Source organism: Rhineura floridana, chromosome 9 (assembly GCF_030035675.1).
Source record: "Rhineura floridana isolate rRhiFlo1 chromosome 9, rRhiFlo1.hap2, whole genome shotgun sequence".
Lineage (NCBI taxonomy): Eukaryota > Metazoa > Chordata > Lepidosauria > Squamata > Rhineuridae > Rhineura > Rhineura floridana.
In genome coordinates this window covers 82,982,611-83,004,612 of record NC_084488.1, presented here as the reverse complement: position 1 = coordinate 83,004,612, position 22,002 = coordinate 82,982,611, and the positions used below count along the sequence as shown (strand labels likewise).

The 22,002-nt window shown below is 43.3% G+C and overlaps 1 protein-coding gene across 2 annotated transcripts; it reads right to left on the bottom strand.

The window, feature by feature from the left end:
* Positions 1-2,001: 2,001 nt before the first annotated feature.
* On the bottom strand, positions 2,002-14,151 carry SMIM43 (small integral membrane protein 43). 2 transcript variants are annotated; one of them, XM_061585205.1, is made up of 2 exons: positions 12,822-14,151; positions 2,002-3,313 (listed from the first exon to the last, which is right to left on the bottom strand). In XM_061585205.1, exon 1 carries the CDS (start codon positions 13,260-13,262, stop codon positions 12,975-12,977), a length of 288 nt encoding a protein of 95 aa, XP_061441189.1. In that variant the 5' UTR covers positions 13,263-14,151; the 3' UTR covers positions 2,002-3,313; positions 12,822-12,974. The 2 variants fall into 2 exon arrangements, with proteins under 2 accessions (XP_061441189.1, XP_061441188.1); XM_061585204.1 differs by having other exon boundaries at positions 2,002-3,290.
* Positions 14,152-22,002: the final 7,851 nt, after the last annotated feature.

Here is a 22,002-nt window from a genome sequence, read left to right as displayed (position 1 = left end):
CTTGCTGTGGCATAAGCAAACTAAAAACCAAAAAGAAGGTACGACTGTTTCGTTCACAGCTATGATGTCATGGATCATTTTCCTGAATAGCACCGTCTGTATCACTCCTAGAGATTGGGGAGATTTCTGTTCCGTTTGTATTTAAAGGCAAATCTATCAAATTCACATTAAAAAAGAGAGAATCGAAACATAGCCATCCTTGGAAATTCACACTTATCTGAATTTTGTAATGCAGTGAACCGATGTTTACAAAAATGCATATATTAGAGGAGAGTGTTTGTAAAAATGAATATATTCATGAAAATAACATACAAAATGCATTATATTAGGGGAAACTGCTTGGAAAAATGTGTACACTAGTCAAATTCTCAAAGAGAAATTTGCACTAAAATGCTTAAGAATTTTCATGAGGATTTTTTTTTCTAAATGCAAAGTACTGCAGATATGCAGAGAACTGAATTCAAGATTGGGAAAATGAGAAAATGAGACAACCAAAATTGACAGAATCTTCCATCCTAATAATTTCAGATTTGTCCACACAAGGATTGAAAGGGATGTACATATACCACAGAGATTTCTCCCAGGGATGCATTCCTCTGTTTCCTTACAGCTACATACCAGTATCCTGAGTTGACCACGTGTTTTGTTAATGTTTTGTTTGTAGTTTATTTGCTTATTTGGTGCATCAGGGTTTTCTCCCTTTTGCGTTAATTGTACTTAACATTGATCTTTATTAAATTAAATTATTAAAATACAATGTTTTTAAATAAAACAATCAAAGCTAGGCAGGGTTCATGCAGAAGGATCATTTGTGGGAAACTGGTGCCTCCATGTGGAGGCTCAACACACAGTCTTCATGGTACAATTGCAGAGGCCCCCAAATGTCTACTGTGGTCGTGTAAATCAGGCATGGGAAACCTTTTTTCAGACCAAGGGTCACATTCCTTTCTGTACATCTGGCGGGGGGGGGACCTGCCAATGGTGGGCAGGGCCAGGGGCAAAAGTGGGCAGAGTAACAAATGTAATTTTTCCCTTTGTACAGTATTTTTCCTTTACAAGAACTTGGGATCTATTGATCATTACAGACTAAAAATCCTTTATAGAAATTGATACCTATGCATAACCATTGAAGATCTCTTCCAATAACTTCTGCTACCATGCTACTCTGAAGGTTTTTTTCTGTTTATTTTCCATCTCATTTTCTATCATGGAGCATTGTAGCATTTCATGTTTTCAATAACATAAAATGGAAACGGACTGCCTTCAAGTCGTTCCTGACTTATGGCGACCCTATGAATAGGGATTTCATGGTAATCGGTATTCAGAGGTGGTTTATCATTGCCTCCCTCTGAGGCTAGTCCTCCCCAGGTAGCTAGGGCCTGCTCAGCTTGCCACAGCTGCACAACCCAGCTGCTTCCTTGTCTGCAACTGCCAGCTGGGGGGCAACTGGGCTCCTTGGGACTATGCAGCTTGCCCACGGCTACACAGGTGGCAGGGCACGTAACCCATTCACTGTGGGGGTGATCTTTAGCTGGCCCTTGCCACCCAGGAGACACGAGCGGGGATTTGAACTCACAGACTCTGGACTCCCAGCCAGGCTCTCCTCCCCACTGTGCTATACCAGCTGTTCAATAACGTAAAAAGGTTCAGAAATTGTTGGATCAAAAATGTTCAGATTTGGTCTACCTTCCTTAATGGTGAACATATAATCCCTCCAAAATTCTTCAGATTTCTCTTGGAAATTATTCTGTAAAGTTCAACTCCTCACTGGGCAAAAGGCCTTAATCTTTTTCATGGACTTTTTCATTCGATACTGCCTTTAAATCCTTGGTTGTTTGGCAATAATTGACCATGTCCCTACACAATTAAGAAGCTCACAAAGAGATGACTGCTTTTCTCATTCATTGTCTGCAATAGACTGATCACAATACAGATAGATCTGAAACTGAATGCTGACATAACAGAGCACAAAACACAATCACAAATCATGGCAACTTAAAGTTGTTTTATATATACATATTATTTTTAATTTTTTATTCATGTACACAGAAAGGCACACACTATGACAATTCACAGGACTTTGTAACATCAGCACAATCATTTTAAAAATACAAAAAAGATAAACATTAAAAAGACATTTCCCCAACTCCATTATAACCCAATGGAAGTTTTTCCATTCTAGGTGGTGTGGATCACAGCCTTCGACAGCTTTTGCACACAGAGTTTCAGTATATTAGCTTTAAACTGGCCCCATTCCCAGAAAACAAAAGCCATTACTGTGGGAAGGTCATACAGAAGAAGTAGCCAACACAGTGCCCCTCAAATGTTGTTCAACTCCCATTAGCCCCAGCAGCATGGCCAATAGCCAGGGATGCTGGGGGCTATAGTCCAGCTACATCTGAAGAGCAGCATGCCAGCTACCCCTGGCATAGAGATTAACTATGTATTGCTATTAAAGTAGTAGCCATGCCTCTGTCTAAATAATACCATACTGGGTTCTGTGTTATGATAATCCTCGAGTATGATGGTAACTGGATTTTTGACATATAGATGATCATAATACACCTACTGTATTCCAACACCCTGAGGCTATCTGGTTATGTACATGGCACATTACAGGCTGGCGATTTAAAATCATGGTAATTTCTGCAGAGCAGATGACTGATGTTCCAGGTTAATGAGTTATTTAGAATAATGATTAAATAAGGATTTTCGTTCTCTTCATCACTAGGGGTGAAGGTCAGTGCTCTTTTAATCCTGTTACAAGTGTTATTATTTTACTTCAGTGTTTCCAGAAAGATATAAACATAAATCATGAGAGAGTACAAATTTCATTTGCAAAACAAAGAACTAAACGGGGTGGGGGGTGGGGAGAGGAGGTGAATGAATACCAAGTTACTGCTGTTTGAATTTTCATTCTTCTTTATGTTGCAATCTCAAGAGATGCCTGCTGTTCAGCAGCTGTCATGAACACATTCCCAAGGAGAAAAGCTATTTATGGGTTGACCAGATTTATGGGGACTGGCAAACAAACAAACAAAAACCAAGCACACTTTGAAAAAGAATGTGACTGACATTTTAAAACACAAGTTCTAGTTCTTCACTAAAACATATTCTGCTTTGCTGTGTTGCATGGCCATTATTGGTTAACTCTGTTGCTTGTCCAATCTCCGAGCACAGCTGCCTTTTCAATCAGATTGTCTTTTTCCAAAGAACAAAGTCTCATTTTGTTCAAGGACAAGTGATATGGCATTCATGTCCTGATGCCCAGTGGAACAGGGGGGGTCCAGCTGGAAAGAGAAGATAATCTCACCTGAGAAAATCATTAACACCATGTCTTATGTAAATTAGCAGCTCACTGTAAATAAACAAGACACAGCAGGTTGGTCATTCTGCATGCTTCAGGTTACGTTTCCAGAGAAAGAGAGACTGTGATGAAGCAAGTGTCTCTCTTTCTCCTATAGTCAGGGCTGAATACCTACAATTTGACAGCCTAAATTCAGTTTAATCCCCTGGATGGAGACCAATTGATTTATCTGGAAGAGCCAGGACAAGCCAGTAACAATCGACTGGTGTAGAAAAAGCAAGTGACCTCCCTTACTACAGTGTCGTGAATTATTTTGCGGAGTGAAAATGCTACCTAAATTATGGAGAGTAGGAAGAGTAGAACTAGATACAGAGCAGATACTACGCATGGGAAGATCAGAGGCTGCTGTCTCCCCCAGTAAGGTATCTTTTGCTGTTTGGCTACTGGTTTTTCAAGCTACACAATTTAAATATAACCATATCCTTTCACCTGAGTAATAGTCACTCTCCTAGTATGCTGTCCAGCAATTGTTATTATGTGCAAAACTTTCCGCAGGTTGCTAAATGCAAAAAAAAAAAAAATAGCAAACCTAACTGTGTTTCATATCAGCTGCAATTCTAACCATGCCACTGGAATATCGGGAATTATTCTGACGTAGACCTGAGATTTGTGGTCTTAACTGTGCCATGCCCCTTCCCTCCTTTTGCATTAAGACATAAAATTAAAAATACTGTTTGTTTCCTTTCTAGCATAAAGCCTGGCATTCAGGTGTGAGAAGATATATATTATGTGCATATTATGTGCATGTCACCACAGCCTTTATGATAATTACAAGGCTGGAGTTGGTTTAGTCCCCGTGAAAGTTCAAAACGTTCCTGAATGAGCAGTCTCAATAAGGAACTGAACTCTGCATGGCCCTACCGGGCCCAGCTCTACCATTAGGAAGAGTGAGGCAGTCACCTCAGGCAGCAGATGGAGGTGGGGAGGGACTAGTGTCAAAGTGCTGGAGCTATATATGCCATGTGGACTGTCCTGAGCTAACCTGCTGTCCTTAGGGGTTATGCGCTCAGGTCCTGATTGTGGACATCCCTCAGGTATCTGGTTGGCTACTATGAGAACAGGATGCTGGACTAGATGGGCCATTGGCCTGATCCACCAGGCTCTTCTTATGCTCTTATGAAGGATATTGATCCCGTTACTAGTGTTGAACTAGTGGCAACTCTTCTGGTTGCTTTCTTTCTGTACATGGAAGAGGGACCACCATCTTGTCATTCACTTCAGGCAGCACAATGTCTTCAGCTGGCTTAGGCCTCTCTCAAAATAAGCTTTAGGATAGCCCACATCATATATCTTTATGACCGGGAGACTGTTCCTTCAAGATCCAAAAATTCTCTCCAACTTCAGCCTCTTAATTAACCATAATTAATCTGGAATAGTTGACTAGCCCCTCCCCCGGCTCAGCATTCAACAATAAAGGCTCCTTCCTTCACTCTTTAATCAAGGAGAATACACCTTTTATTTAGCTGCCCCAACTGTAAATACAACAGGGCAGGTAGAATGTGTACTAATGAGCATTAAATATTATTCAGTATGCTCCCTCAGATACTTTTCAGCTAGCCCCAGCATTGCCATGTGAGATTAGTTTACAAAATCTCTCACTGAAATCACAGCTCCTCCAACCACTGCATTGTTTCCAATATCAAGAAATGAATGATCACATGCTGTCTGTAGCACTTTGGAAAATAAAAAACAAGAGGCCTTGAATAAGAATGCGATTAACTGATTATGGCTTTTATAAGATCCCCACCCCAACAAATAATAATACTATATAATGTTAACATTGTTGTATGATATACCTTCGGGATCCTGCTGGGACACTAAGGAATGATATAAATTTAAATTAAGTAAATTAACTCACCTCAATTCATCTTGAGATAATGGGAATTAGATCAGATAACTTCCTGAGTCCCTGACAACCGTCCTGTCATCATATTCCATTTAGTTGTCAGTTAACCAAACAAGACTACCCTTCTGCCCTCTTATCCCTTTTGATGTTTTTAGCTCTTTTTTCCTTTATTTGGTCAATATTGTTCTAGCAATTAGTGGCTGATAACAGCCACTAGCATCTGCTATGCAAAAACATTAGAGGTGAACAGGTAGCTTGACTGAAATTTCTCTCTTCCATTACCCAGAATAGCACAGTAGCATCTATTCAGTTTGGCATCTGTTATGCTTTTTAAGGTCTAGCTGGTCATAAATCATCATTGCTTATTTCTCTGCCAGTAATGACATTTGCAAACTTGATATCTCTAGGCATCTTCCCATTCGCTATTTCCACAGGAAGGATCTATGGCAGGTTTTATGTAGTGGGCAGAATTGCCACCCTAAGAAATCTTCAAAATCACAATCAACAGTTGGTTTTCAAGTCCTTTTATCAAGTTAGAAAACATCTGAAGAAGAAAGGGGAACTCAGTATTCATCTGCTACTCCAATGGGCATCCATTTTTTCCTCCCAAACATACATTTTCAGCAAGTCTTTTAAAACAGGATTTTGCTTGCTAGTGATTGATCTAATTTGTGATATTCTATTTTAATTTCAGCCTATTTTCAATATATTCTATTAATCTTTATACTGTCTGTTTACCTTCTTCAATATTTTTAAAGAAAGTCAAAATGCTGGATAAATAGGTAGGTAGTAGGGTTGCCAGGCTCAGGGCCTGAGAATGATTCTGTATCTTTAAAAGAAGAGAAAATCCGGCCAAGTGCAGGTTTTCTTGCACCACTGTAATGGGAAGAACGACAAAGTGAAATTCTCCCTTCCGCCTGCACAACTTTTAAAGATACTGTACACTTGGAGGCTGGGCCTGGCAACCAAGAGGTCTTCTGTATCTTTAAAAGTTGTGCAGGGGGAAGGGAGAATTTCACCTTGTGGTTTTTCCCATTACAATGTTGCAAGAAAACCTGCACTTGGCTGGATTTTCTCTTCTCTTAAAGATGCAGAATCATTCTCAGGCCCTGAGCCTGGCAACCCTAGTAGGTAGATATTCTGAGACCCACTTGAAAACAATCTGACCATGTAATAAGAAACGGTCATATCTGTGAACATAAAGGAAGAAAGGTGGAACAACAATCAGAAGAAAGTCTTCTTGAGACATTTGTCCTAAATAGTTGCAGGAAGGTTATCAAGGCCAGCTGAAGATATTTTGCACCTAAAGCAAAGAACAAAATAGAAACCTTCTCTTACCTTTTCTTATAATAAGCTTAGAAACTGTGAAGCCCATCATAGATACCCTAGAAATATACAAAACTGCCACCAGTTATTGATATGATGGGATGGGATGTACAGCACCTTTTCCTGAACATACAGAACAAGTATGCAAGAATATAGCATCCTAGATCACATTACTTCTGCATGCATTGCATGCTGGATTTTGAGAAGGCCTACAGATTTGGTTAGCAGCCTTGCAGGTCTGAAATATCTACGTATTCAGCTTCTCTCAGATTTAAATACTTCATTTGCTTCATTCATAACGCTGCCACTGGTCCAAAAGCCAAAATTTGCCTAATTTTCCACATTATTTATGATTGCTAGGACCCTGCCAAACACATAGCTTTACTATAGGCCCCCTCTGCACTATAAATTTAAAGCAGTATCATATCATCTTCCAGAGCTACAGTTCTCAGAGTGGTCTAACAGGCAATGCCTTTTCCCAGGAAGCTCTGAAGATTGTAGATCTGTGAGGGAAATAGGGGTCTCCTAACAATTCTCAGCACCATTAACGAACTGTAGTTCCCAAGGTTCTTTGAGAGAAAACCATGATGGTTTAAAGTGGTGAGACAGAGCTTTAAATGTATAGTGCAGATGGGGGCTATGTTTGTAAGAACTACCCTTTGACATAGGATTGTTTCCCAAACCCAGGTGCATCTATCATCGCCAGGTGTCAAGCTTTATAGAAGAAATGGGTTACCCAATCCTCCCTGGATAACTGGTACATTCCACCTGAAAATTGAGGTGGAATGCACCAGTTATCCAGATAAAATCAGGTCGCTCATTTCTTCTATAATGCTTGACACTTTATGATAGCTGCAGGGTTATCACTTACAAATGACAAGGTGCAAACTGTGATTGTCTGAACACAGCCACAGCTCATTGTCAAGACTTGATGACAAGCTTTCTTCCACAAGAAGATTAACAGTCCAGTCATACATTTCAAAGATTAAAAGTAGTCAGGAGCCATTTGCAGCACACAGATGAAACCACTTAACCATGCATGTAATTTTTCTTTCAAACAACTGTTAGCCTCCGACATGTTCTGTCTGCTCCTCTCCAAACTGCAGACAGACGCAAGAATTCCCTATGCACACTCTGAAAATTATCTTCACTCAAATCCACAGACTCTGCAGTTCTAAGCATCCAGCAAAACAAAAACCACAATAACAAGGGCCAGAGAAATCAGGAACTTATGAAATATTAAAAAGTGTTCTGAAGCTCTTTCGGTCTCATTTGCTGTTCCAGGGTTCAGCTCTTAAATCTTCTTACAAAGAAAATGTTGGGTCACATTTTAGGAGGTAGGATCCATATCTTGCCTAAAAACATGTACGTTAGAGATCCTGTTAATTTTATGCCAAACCCAGCTGCCTAAAATAAATATCTTTTGAATCCATCATCCTGCATCCAAAGGGGGCTAGGTGATATTATAGCTAAAATCACTAAACACCATGGGCGTAATCTGAGACAAGCCTAATCCAGGTTTAGCTGCCAAATCTAAGGATGAAAACCATGAGGAATGCCTTTAGGCTGTGTAGAACATTTTTGCTTACCACTGTTTGTTACCACACATTTGCAAGAATCCTCTAGATTGGCAAAAATAACACCCAGACAAACTTCTCCAGGAGTACCAGAGAACATTTGTAAAGCTTCCTCTTACTGCAGTGTTCACACTTAAAAAAAAGCACATGTACTTCAGCCATTCTGAAAGTCCACCTTCACAATAAAGAGGTCAGCTGATCATCAGATGAGACATTACCCAAGTAAAGGGAATGGCTCTACAGCAGCTGCACTTAGGTCCTACTGAAACCAATGGAACTTAAGTTCCTCCAAGAAATAGCAGTGGCCAACAACTAGGATGACTTTAAAAGAAGATTAGACAAATTAATGCAGGATAAAATTATCGAAAGGCTCTAGACACAATGACTATGCACTAGCTTCAGTATCAGACACTGAATACAAGTTAATGGGAATCACAAATGCTATCGTGCTTGGGTCATGCTTTTGGGCTTCCCATAGGCATCTTGTTGGCCCCTGTGAAAACAGGATGCTGGACTAGATGGGCCATTGGCCTAATCCAGCAGGCTCTTCTTAAATTCTTATGTTTCTAAATTGCCACAACTAAATGTTCTGGATCCAACCCAAGGTATTCTGATGTTATAAGGATAGGAGGTGCAAACAAAGATGGCCACGGTCCTAGTCTACAGAGTTAAAATGGAGAAGAGAAGCAATCATTAAGATCCTGTACACACTTACCTTCAGCCCCAATGACTACAGTATGACTTGCTTCTGAGTATAGTATTGTGCTGTAAGAGAATCTGTATTTTCAGAACACCCCAATGCAGAGATAGATTAGCTTCTCAAAACAGAGGTAGCCATGTATAAGTATGATTGGAAGCTCTGCCATATAACACAGAAGGGAATCCCTGAACCCCAGTCTCAGTTGTTCGAGGTTCGGCTATAGTGACTCTATAGCGAGGAAAACACTTTTCTTATTTGCTTGATGGCCGCTTCTTCAGTTGTTCCTTCACATTTAAATGTCCTGGCACTGGGAACAAGTTCTATGGCTGGAGTCAAGCCACAGCTCAAACTATGCCAAGTTTCACAGCTACCAGAAAACATAAACTTTCCAACTGGTCTAATGAGAAAAGCAGTGTCACAGAGTCTTTCCATATCTGATTAAAACAGTCCTCAGTTTGGCAGGGGTGTGTGCGTGTTCAATGGCTATGAGCCAGCCCATAGCCGTACAGCAGGGGTAGCTTATCCCCAATTCAGGGGCCTGATCAAGCACCCCCCCCAGCAATTTTTTCTGGATCCCAAAATAGTAGATTAGATAGACAGACAGAAAGACAGACAGATAGATAGATTAGAAACTAGAGTGGGTGGAGCCCAGCACTCTGATGGGGATACAAATTGATCCCACTCCAGTTATCAGATAAATTATTTCATAAATGGAGAGGGAACAATAACTTCTCCACTTCAGCTGATCTGCATGGATCAGTCAAGGAACAGGGCTGTCTGCCTGTATTTGTGTGTGCATATGCATATGAGAGTATGCATGAGAGAGTGGGGTGGCCTCACCCACTTTTGTTCACATCCACCTTTGCATACAACCTCCAGAGGGTTGGCTAAGAGGACTGTTGCTAATTTAGTAATTTGCCCATTAAATCTAGTGTTTTGGGGAACACTTCTGGTGGTAAATTCTCCTGTCTGGTGGCTAGTAGGAAATTTAGTGGATGTCATACACTTTATGGTCAGAATCTGGTGGTTTTTACAAATACTTCCATTTCATCATTTTTTCCTATATTATGTATTTCATGAAGCTGTCTAGCCAAAATCTAGGCTTTTTTTAAAAAAAATCTACCTTTGGATGTTTCCTTGTATTTTTCATTGTTTGCATTTCAGGTCGTATGTACAGTCTTTAAAGTGCTACTTGACTATTGTTTCATTTCTGCTGTAAGCTATGGCTAGTTGGCTACTCCTTTGATTGAAAGGATACCAGAGTAATTTACCCAACACCACACTATGAGCCAGTGACAAAGAGAAGGATTTTTAAATTAATTCTTCAGATCCTCTAGTGTGCTTGTTTCTTAAAGATACAAAGAGAAGTTATAAAGGTATAAAGAAAAGGATGCTTATCAAATTTGCAGATGATACAAAATTGAGAGGGATAGCTAATACCATGGAAGACAGAAACAAAATTCAAAGTGAACTTGATAGGCTGGAGCATTGGGCTGAAAACAACAGAATGAAATTTAACAGGGATAGGTGCAAAGGAAAAAGAAACCAAATACTGTACACAGTTATAAAATGGGGGATGCTTGGCTCAGCAATACGACATGCAGGAAGGATCTTGGGATTGTTGTTGATAACAAGCAAACCTGTGCCAACAGTGCAATGGGGCCGCAAAAAAGGCAAATGCTATTTTAGGCTGCATTAACAGAAGTATAGTTTCCAAATCACGTGAAGTATCAGTTCTCTATTCGGCACTGCTTAGGACTCCTCGAGTACTGTGTCCAGTTCTGGCCACCACACTTTAAGAAGGATGCAGACAAACTGGAATGGGTTCAGAGGAAGGCAACAAGGATGATCAAGGGACTGGAAACAGAGCCCTAAGAGGTCAGACTGAAAGAACTGGGCATGTTTAGCCTTGAGAAGAGAAGACTGAGGGAAGATATGATAGCACTCTTCAAGTACTTGAAAGATTGCCACACAGACGAGGGGGCCAGGATCTCTTCTTGATCATCCCGGACTGCAGGACACAGAATAATGGGCTCAAGTTGCAGGAAGCCAGATTTCAACTGAACATCAGGAAAAACTTCCTAACTGCTAGAATGGTACTTGGAACCAATTACCTAGGAATGGGCTGAGCTCTCCAACACTGGAGACATTCAAGAGGCAGCTGGACAGCCACCTGTTGGGTAATTTGGATTCCTGCATTGAACAGGGGGTTGGACTCGATGGCCTTATAGGCCCCTTCCAACTCCATGATTCTATGAGATTCTTGCCAATTGGCTTACTGAGAAGGAAAATGTGCAGGCTATATTCTACCCAAAGTGTGATTCAAACACAGCACCACGAACTCCTTCTAACAAACCACAGTCAGCCTCCCACAGACTTGAACAGAGGAGACATGACAATTAGGAACTATAAGCATCAGAAATAAATGGCATGAGCATGCACAGAGTGCACCTGCCACACCAATGAGGAACTTCTGTTTGTGTGTAATAAGGTGATTCCACAACAGGTATCCTTTGTATAAACAGGACATGTTATAATCATCACAGGAAGAGCGTGCTGGATCAAGCCAAAGACCCATCTAGTCCAGCATCCTGCCTCAGAGTAACCAACCAAGCAAACACACACCCAGCATTTTTTAAACCTAAGCAAACCAGGAATGCAAAACCTCCATACTTCTCTCAAATCTAAAACACACACACATATTTATATCTGCCGTTTCAAACTTAAATACAACACACAGGCACACAGATCATTTCTGAACCTGTAAAAGTCTATTATCCACCTTGTTAATCAATTCCTCATAACAGTGTTTCACAATAAGGCAAAAATGTTATTAAATGTGGTGTGGTGTCTAGTGGGTTAAGGTCAGATTTTGATGGATTTGGGGCATGGATCTGGTAGGGGGAAAATTCTTGTTGGCACTGGTTAAGGGTTACAAAAGCTTGGCCACCCCTAATGTACTGGCTTAAGGGGGATGAATGATAAGAGTGCATGGGGGGTGTAGGGGAAATGGATGAAAATGTTGCAAAGGAACATGGGATTGACCCATTTTGCCCCATACCATCGTAAAATATACCTCAGAGCCAAACCAAGGGGAAAAGTAGTAGTTAAACCAGCAAAGTATTGTGCGTACGGATGCCACAGAAATTAAAACTGTAAAACAAAAACTAGGGAGAAAATAAACATGTGAACTGAACACTACTCCAGGGCATGATCAATTGTTAGGTTTGTAACTGGTGAGCAGTAGGATTTAGAGAATGCAACAATGGAAACATTTAGTCAGTGCAAAATTATCATTATTTTACAGTACTTTCGAGTGTTCAAAACGCTTCACATACGTTACTTCAGTAATCTGTTTTGCCTCCCCCCCCCCCCGCTTCCCCAGCTAATATATCAAATTGTTTTCTCAGTCAGCACAACTGCTTTAGGACTGGTTCTGAATTAGTTTTGCCAAGAGGTGTGCTAGGCAAACACTGTATAGAAAATTTAAGAAAACGTTACTAAGGCCATTTTAAATGATGTAACTAAATAATGGATCTAGCACACTGATGGAACTGGTATACAGATTCCTACTGCTGTCAGTAAAATTGCTTCTGTTTATCATTCAACACCATAGATTTTTAAAATAAAATAAATATATATATTTGCACAGCAACCTTTATCAGGTGGGTTACTACTTGTCACAGTTTACAGATGAGAAACTGAAGTGAGGAACTGAGTTCCGTTGTTATGGCCTACGGTTCCATGAACAACAACATTTAACTTGAGGACAAGTAACATGACCCAGGCGGACGTGAATCCAGCTCTTCCAAGTAACCCAGGGATAGGGAACCTGTGGCCCGCCAGACGTTGTTGGACTCCAACTCCCATCAGCTCCTGCCAGCAGGGCCAATGGGCAGGGAAGATACAAGTTGGAGTCCAGCAGCATCTGGAGGGCCACAGATCTCTGCTTAGCCCCTGGACCACATAGGTTCTGCTTTTTTGAAAAAAGTAAGTAAAACCCACCTAGGTCTCTTGACTCCCATATCTAGAGCCCCCGGTGCTTGGAGGAGGGGAGGGCGGGTTGAGACGAACTGCTGCGAGGAGGTGGTGCTTTTGGTCGGAGCGTTCGCCCGAGGCGCCCCCTAGAGGCGGCGCGGCGCCGTGGCCCTCGTCTCCTCACAGGGCTTGCTCGCGGCAGAAGCCCCAGGGCTCCCGCAAGGAGTGGCGCCCAGGCTGGAGAGCCCCCGTGCTAGCCACGGAATTCTTCAGCTGCTTGATGACGCCGAAAAGCAGCAGGAAGAGCAGGAAGAGCAAGACGAAGAAAAGCGCCAGGTAGAGGAGCAAGTTGAATTCCCACTCCATGCTGCCGCTGCTCTCTTCGAGGTTTCCATCAGTCACTTCACTGCCCTGGTCCAGAGTCCAGGGGAGCGGGGAGAAGTGGGGATGTTGGCGGGATCGGGACATTCAGCCGTCCTGGAGGGCATCATTTCCCTTGGCAAGGTTGGGACCATCCAAAGCGGGTGGAGGGTGAGGTGACCTGACGAGATCCCTCCAAAGCAAAAGCCAGTCTAGGTTCGTCGCCAGCGGCTGCTGCTGTGAAAGGAATACCCCCTCCGACTCCGAAGGAAAGCGCGCGCTCGATTTTTACTACCGCCCCTAAAACAAAAGCAAACAAACACCCCTCTTGCTCCGATTGCCCGGTGAAATTCGAATTGGGGGTGAGAGGAATCTGGAGATCAGGTTCAAGGGGTGGCTTGAAGAAAGAAAAAACGCCCCCGAGAAGTGTGCGGGGTGGGGGAGAGGAGAGACGGACTCCAGCAAGTACAGCTGCTGGTTTCGATCAGTCTGAAAAACGGGGGTGGGGGTGGAGAGAGAGAGAGAAATGCTGCTTCCCGAGTGAAGACCAAAAGAACAAAAGGCCTGCGCCCCAGGAACCCATGGAGCCAAGGGAGAGCTGTGGTTTCTGCCTCAGAATGAGGCTGTTTCAATTATAGGGAGAAAAGAAATCATTGGGCCATTGTTGTCCGTTGTCTTCTCTTCTGTGGAAGGTGGTGCTGAAGTTTTTGCCCACAAGATAAACTCGTCTGGGAAAAATAAAAGTCATCCCAACGTATACAGCAGCAGAGCTGTTCTTGTTCTAGTGTTTGATAGCACTGCAAGGGGAAGGATGCCCTTGAGATCAGGCAGCAGAGATCAGAAAAACGTTGGCAACTGGCAGTCTTTCAGCCCAACCATGTGCCTGCTTGTCAGGGGTGTAGTAGTCCAGGGTTGGGGGGGGTCTTCAACCTCTTACTTTTTCGGGAGCAGGGTCCCAATGTCTACAACATCCTATGAGCCAGTCAGCATGAAAGGAGTGTTAGCCACTGAAAAGAATCTTCTTACATGGCTCCTTGTCCTTTCCTGCTGATTGGAGCTAATCAGAGTGAAAGGAGGTGAGCCAGCCACTGAGAAGATCTGACACACTCCTCTTGCATGCTGATTGGCTCCCATGGACATCTGTTGTTCTGGGGGAAGGTGCACATGGGAAGGACTGAGGAGTGTGGAGATGATGAGGGACAGCAAGCAAATGAATGAGGGGGCATAACTATGAGGGGGCGTGGTGTGGCATGACTATCATGAAGGGACCCTGCACTTCTGAATTTGTCACTACACTATTGCCACTTATTCACAAATAAACCCCATTGCCTACAGTGGGGCATACTTCCAAGGAAATGTGCATAACATTACATCCTTTAACCACCAATTGATACAAGTAGAGTGGTTATGAGGCAGATACGATTCTCACTCTTTGAATGCATTTTTGTTGCAGCCTTTGCCAACCTGGTGCCCTCCAGATGTATTGGAATGGAATACCTGTCAGGGCTGGGCTAATGTAACTTCCATTCCAAAACCCTGGAGGTTCCCAGGTGCACTAGGAAATGTAACAATGAATAGCCCCACTTCAGAGAAAGTTAGCTGGCCCAATGTCCCGCTGAAATCAGTGGGATGACTTAGCAGACATTCTCAATGAATTCATCAGGACATTGATATGTCATTCTTCGTCTGGATTGGTGCCTGTGGGCACTTCCAGACTTTCTCTTTGTAGGTGGGATTCAATCACATACACAAATCCAGGTTGCACAATTATAGTTGACTGGAAGGCCTTGCTGGATCCAATATGCTCAGCAGCACATTTACCCTGGGTCACTGGCCTCTCTGCATGCAACATTAGCATGGCCAGGATCTCTGGGCCAGGAGGCCATCACCTTGGTGCTAGTGTTGCATGTGCATGAATTGGCAGCATAAAGGAATAAAGGAAGCTGCCTTACAGTGAGTCAGACCTTTGGTCCATGTAGCTCAGCATTGTCTGCGGAGACTGGCAGCAGCTCTCCAGGGTTTCAGGCAGGCATGATTGAACCTGGGATCTTCTGCATGCTGTACCACTGAGCTACAGGCCTTCCCCAACGTAATGCTTATGTTGCTGAATTCTGCATCATAAGAACATAAGAAGATGGATCAGATCAATGGTCCATTTAGATCAGCATCTGATTTCCCGCAGTGGCCTACAAAACGGCTCTGGGAAGCCCACAAGCAGGGATCACGTCTAAGCCTAGGGTAAGTTGCATACCATTTGGTATTCATATGTGTTTATTGTTTCAGGTTATACAAGTGGAAGCATAGGGTGGAAGTCAATGTTAGTCCTACTCAGAGCAGACCCATTGAAGTGAATGGACATGACTAATTTGGGGTGATGGGCAGAGAGCACGCTTGGGTGACCTAATCGGGGTGAAACATACACGGGTGCTGCGGTTGCACTGCTTCCCCTCCCCCCCCCCCGCATCTTCCTTCCTTCTGAGAACAAACAATGGGTGACACTTTCTTTAAGCAATTGAGTCAGAGTGTGCCTGGACCATTTTCGTGTCATGTTACATGTGTGTATAAGTTGGGGCATAACAGAGAAAAGCTAGCTGCTTTGGTCTCTGGGGAGAGACAGAGGCTTTACATTGCTGTCGGGGACAGAAAGACCACCAGTGCCCAAGAAGAAGCACCATGGGCAGGGTCCAAAAGAGCTGCATCACCATAATAACCTCCACCACCATGGGTATGTGCCGACTGTCATCATTTTGCAAGAGGAATTCAAGTGCATACTGGAACTTTAGCACATGTCAGAACGGGAAAAGCAGGCAGAGGTATTAAGAAACAGTTTGATTTGTACTGTATGCTAGCTGAGAGGCCAAGTTGGTTTCCTTTGAAACGGAAGCATCTGATCACCTTAGGAAAGGACAAACTCTTCTTGCACAGCTTTGCTGTAACAAATGCCTGTCGCCCTTCTGCCTCTCGGGAGCTGCCGCCCCCGCTAACACCACCTCCTCTTTCTTGGCGGTGCCAATAATGATAATGTTATTTAATTCTATTTGTTATTTTATTTAATTTTTGTGAATTGTATTGCTTTTATTGTATTTTTATATTGTATTTTTATACCTGTGTTTATTTTTCTTTGTAAGCTGCCTTGAGGGCCTTTGGCCGAAAGGCGGGGTATAAATAAAATTTAATAATAATAATAATAATTTAGGTTCATTAATTTCAGTGAGATTACTCTGAGCAAGACATAGTTGAATACAACCCAGAAACATTTCTAGACGCACTCACTGTTCTGCCGGTTCCAGTGCATCTCCACATCTCTTTTCTGAAAATGGGGGCACACGATGTTTGTCAAACCCCCTGCCCCCTTTTTTACTGTAAAACCTGGTGGGATCAGCTCAAATGCATTTTTTAAAAAATTCAGCTTCAAAGAGATCTGGCAGATCAACCCATTCCCCCTCCAGGTGTGATTAATCTGGCAACTAGTGTGTTTACAGCCTTAGCTTCATTAATGGTAGTGGTCTGTGTGCATGTGCGTTTAAACTTGCTATATTCAGAGAACTCCGGTGTGGTGTTTTTACCATTCCTGGAGCTAAACCTTTTGCTGGTGTTAATATTTGTTACTTTTTAACTTAGATTTTTGGATTTTTGAGCAATTTTCATCAGGGATTATTCTGAACAAATCTGCAGGATCTGTCCTTCAGAGAAAGATGGCAATCATACCTCTTATGATCCTGTAGTGGAAGTAACACATCTGGTGGCAGCTGAGAAGAGGCAATATGAAGCCTCTTGCATCCTGCCTTCCTTCCTTTATACATTTGTTTCTCTCTGTCCGCTATGATATCCTGCACAACCGACCATTCTCTCCCTGGAGTGGCACTCCACCAAAACGAATCCTTCTTAAGAGCTGTAGGTCAAGCAATAAATTAGGTGAAGATGCACCTCTTTACCCTGACCTTTGATTCCTGAGATTTTTAGGACCCATCTCTATTTTTGTTATGTTTATATTTATGACTGTAAGTTATTTTAAATTGTTTTAAGGGTACATTTTAAATTGTTGTAACCTACCTTGGGACCTTATTTGCCTGGTGGGTAGTTAATAACAGTGATGGTGTGTGGGGAACCAGATCTTGCTGAACTACAGCTCCTATCACCCAAGGCCGTTGGCCATGTTTGCTGGGGCTGATGGGAGTTGTATCACAGCAACATCTGGAGGGTCAAAGTTTCCTCACACCTGGAATAAATGAACACACAGGGATGGTACAAGTAAAAATTACTCCCTAACTGGAATCAGAGCCAGTATGAGGGGAAAAAAACTTATCAACTATGTGTTCACCTAAGCCCACCCAAGAGGAAACATTCTCAGTTAATGAACAGTTTAATGGCTTGATCATTAAACATGAATGGATCAATGGTTTGATCGATGATTTAAAAAGTCCTTGATCCATTCATGTTTAATGATTAATGAGAAAGGACCTGACTAGTTTCTGCAGCTTTTCCCACCTCTTACAACTCTGTCCCTGTTGCTGGAGAAATCCACTGGCATTAGGGTTGCCAGGTCCATGGCCTGAGACTGATCCTGTATCTTTAGGAGAAGAGAAGGTCAGCCAAGTGCAGGTGTTCTTGCAACTCTGTAATGGGAAAAACCACAAGGTGGAATTCTCCCTCCCCCCTCCCCAACTTTTAAAGATACAAAAGACCTCTTGGAGGCCGCACCTGGCAACCAAGAGGTCTTCTATATCTTTAAAAGTTGTGCAGGGGGGAGGGAGAATTCCAGCTTGTGGTTTTTCCCATTACAGAGTTGCAAGAACACCTATACTTGGCTGACTTTATCTTCTCCTAAAGATACAGGATCAGTCTCAGGCCAAGAACCTGGCAACCCTAACTGGTATGTGAGTTTGGAATGCATGCAGCAGGGAAACAAACACTAAGAAGAGAAGATTAAATATTCAGGTGATTTTCTTGCCTGTCTTATCCATGGTGAGTGAAAAAAGAGAATGTTCCCAGGAGCGTGGAGATCTATGCGCTTATTTATATGATCAAGATTCAACATTGCCTAAGCATAGAATTCTAGGCATTCCAGCCACACCTCCTTGAGGATTATGTTGGAACTTCACCCATCAGAGGTAGCAAGCCTGCTAGTATTTCTAAGATTGACCTGTTCAATGAGGTCTCCTTTTAATGTCTAGCTCACCTTTGAACATAAACAAATCTGAAGCTGAAATGAGTTCAGGGGAAGGAGCAGGAAACTGAAGCAGATGTAAACAGGGGAATAATGTGCTATTATATGAATTATACAACATATTTCAGCTTGGCTATAGTAGCATATTGGGACCAGAGGGCTTTTCTGAAGGCTTCACAGAAAAATTATTTGTGAATGTGAGGTACCACCAGTACACTGATGACATATAACTATACCTCTTTTTTTGTTTTTAATCCCAGCCAGGTCCCATAGTCACAATGCTGTGGGTTGTATTCAGCTAAGTCCTACTCAGAGTAGACCCACTGTATTAGCATTGAATACCACCCTGTGCCCATCCAAGGAGGAGGACTCTGTGTAGGCAAGCTGATCAGAAGGCACATGCTTGAATGCTAACAAGACATAACCTGTCTTACGAGAGCAATTGCTCCCTCTGTGTCTCATTACTATATCTTATAATCACTCCAGGAAGCCTTCTTGCTGGCATCTTTTCATCTGGTCCTGGTAGAAAAGAGTTACAGAAATACATTCTTCCTGGTCCCCTTGACCCACCCAGCAGCTTGCCAAAGTACATGCCTAAGCACCCTTCAGAAGCATTGTAACACTTATTGTAAGAGCTGTTAGGCACAGAGGAATTTCCCATTATGTTTCAATGAACTGAAATTGTTATTCTGATTAATAATCTTTGTGTGTGCTTTTCATTTTCTCCCCACCCTGATCCTTCAAGAATGACTCAGGCTTGAAATATGAACAAACAACTGAACACAAAATAATAATAGAAAAAAGAAGGCATCTTAGCAGGAGCAGCAGCCAAGTCTAATTTTCAGAGTGGTAGTCTCAAATTTGCCATTCTCAGGAAAGGCGATTGAGCGGGTGGTGGCAAAACAGTTGCAAGCGCACTTGGAGGAAGCGGATTATCCGGATCCATTTCAATCGGGCTTCAGGCCTGAACATGGGACTGAAACAGCCGTGGTCGCCCTGGTAGATGATATGAGGAGGGCGTGGGATAGGGGCGAATGCACCTTCCTTGTCCTCCTTGATCTCTCAGCGGCTTTCGATACCGTTGACCACGTTATCCTCTTGGACCGCCTGGAGAGGTTAGGTGTGGGGGGCACTGTATTGCAGTGGTTCCATTCCTTCCTCTCTGGTAGGTACCAAAGAGTGGCATTGGAGGATGAGGTTTTGGATCCTTGGCCTCTCACTTGTGGGGTGCCACAGGGTTCCATCCTCTCTCCGATGCTGTTCAACATCTATATAAAGCCGCTGGGGGCAATCATCAGGAGATTTGGCTGCAATGTCATCAGTATGCAGATGACACGCAGCTCTATCTCTCATTTAAATCTGCACCGAGGTTGGCTGTAGAAACCCTGTCCAAGTGCCTGGAGTCGGTGAGTGGCTGGATGGGAAGGAATAAACTGAAGCTGAACCCTGACAAAACCGAGGTACTGTTTGTGGGAGACAAGGGAAGGCTGGGGGATTTGGACCTGGTGCTCAATGGGGTACGATTGCCCCTGAAAGACCAGGTCCGCAGCCTGGGGGTCATTCTTGACTCCCAGCTGACCATGGAAGCTCAAGTCTCAGCTGTGAGCCGGGTGGCGCTGTATCAACTCCATCTGATACGGAGGCTGCACCCCTACCTTCCCAACCATCTGCTCCCACCGGTAGTACATGCCCTGGTCACCTCTCGCCTAGATTACTGTAATGCGCTCTACGTGGGGTTACCCTTGAAAACGGTCCAGAAGCTGCAACTGGTACAGAATGCGGCGGCTCGTCTGATTAAAGGCAGCCACCGGCAAGATCTAATCACTCCAGTGCTGAAGGAGTTGCACTGGCTACCAGTTGTTTACCGGGCCCAATTCAAGGTGTTGGTTTTGACCTTTAAAACCCTATACGGTTTTAGCCCAGTCTATCTGAAGGAGCGCCTCCAGCATCGTCAGGGATGCCGCTCAACAAGATCAGCCTCAGAAGACCTTCTCTCAATCCCACCGGTTAAAACAGCTAGACTGGTGAGGACTAGAGAGAGGGCTTTTTCAATAGTGGCCCCCACCCTGTGGAACTCTCTCCCAAATGATCTCCGCCATGCCCCTTCTATTATGAGCTTCCGCCGGGCCTTGAAGACCTGGCTCTTCAGGCAGGCTTTTGGGGTGGGTTAGGTTTTTATTGTTATGGTTTTAAATGTTAACGTTTTAATGTATTGTTTTTATCTTGTACGTCGCCCAGAGTGGCTGGACATCCAGCCAGATGGGCGACTAATAAATTTAATATTATTATTTATTATTTAGCTATGTTAGGCTGCAATCCAATACACACTTTCCTGGGAGTTAGCCCCATTGAACTCAATGGAGCTTACTTCTTAGTAGACATGTTTCAGATTATAGCCTTAGTCTGTTGCAGCAAAAACAGTGTCTAGTAGCATTTTAAAGAAGTGGGCATTTATTATGGTATAATCTTTCGTGGGCTGCAGTTCATGAAAACTTATACCATAATAAATTTGTTAAGCCTTTAAAGTAACACTAGGCTCTTTGCTGTTTCTGGTTCCCAATGCCACTCTCTCAACATAATTCGAGAGTCTTGACATCAAGAGCCAAGACACTGAACACTGTATGTATGTATGTATGTAGTTATTTGTTTATTTTCTTAGTCGCCCATCTGGCTGGCTATCCAGCCACTCTGGGCGACGTACAAAATAACCATACAGATACAATAAACATTAAAAATCTGGACACAAGATAATAAAATCTAGCCCACCCCAAAAGCCTGCCTGAAGAGCCAGGTCTTCACGACCCGGTGGAAACTCAGTATAGAAGGGGCATGGCGGAGATCATTTGGGAGGGAGTTCCACAGGGTGGGGGCCACTATTGAAAAAGCCCTCTCTCTAGTCCTCACCAGTTTGGCTGTTTTGACTGATGGGATGGAGAGAAGGTCTTTTGAGGCTGATCTTGTTGGACAGCATAGCTGATGATGCTCGAGTTGCTCCTTCAGATAGACTGGGCCGAAACCGTATAGGATTTAAAGGTCAAAACCAACACTTTGAATTGGGCCCGGCAAGCAACTGGTAACCAGTGCAACTCTTAGCACTGGACTTATGTGATCTTGCCGGCAGCTGCCTTTAATCAGGCGTGCCGCCGCATTCTGTACCAGTTGCAACTTCCGGACCGTTTTCAAGGGTAGCCCCACGTAGAGCACATTACAGTAGTCTAGGCGAGAGGAGACCAGGGCATGTACCACCGATGGGAGCAGGTGATTGGGAAGGTAGGGGTGCAGCCTCCGTATCAGATGGAGTTGATACAGTGCTGCCCGGCGCACAGCTGAGACCTGAGCTTCCATGGACAGTTGGGAATCAAGAATGATCCCAAGGCTGCAGACCTGCTCTTTCAGGGGCAGTTGTATCACATTGAGCACCAGGTCCAAATCCCCTAACCTTCCCTTGTCTCCCATGAGCAGTACCTTGGTTTTGTCAGGGTTCAGTTTCAGCTTATTCCTTCCCATCCAGCCACTCACCGACTCCAGGCACTTGGACAGGGTTTCTACAGCCAATCTCGGTGAAGATTTAAATGAGAGATAGAGCTGTGTGTCATCCGCATATTGGTGACACTGCAGCCCAAATCTCCTAATGATAGCCCCCATTATGTAGATGTTAAATAGCATCGGGGAGAGGATGGA

Bases quoted from the DNA above. Each gene is read 5' to 3' on its own strand.
- SMIM43 (XM_061585205.1), bottom strand. From the start codon at position 13,262: ATGTCCCGATCCCGCCAACATCCCCACTTCTCCCCGCTCCCCTGGACT.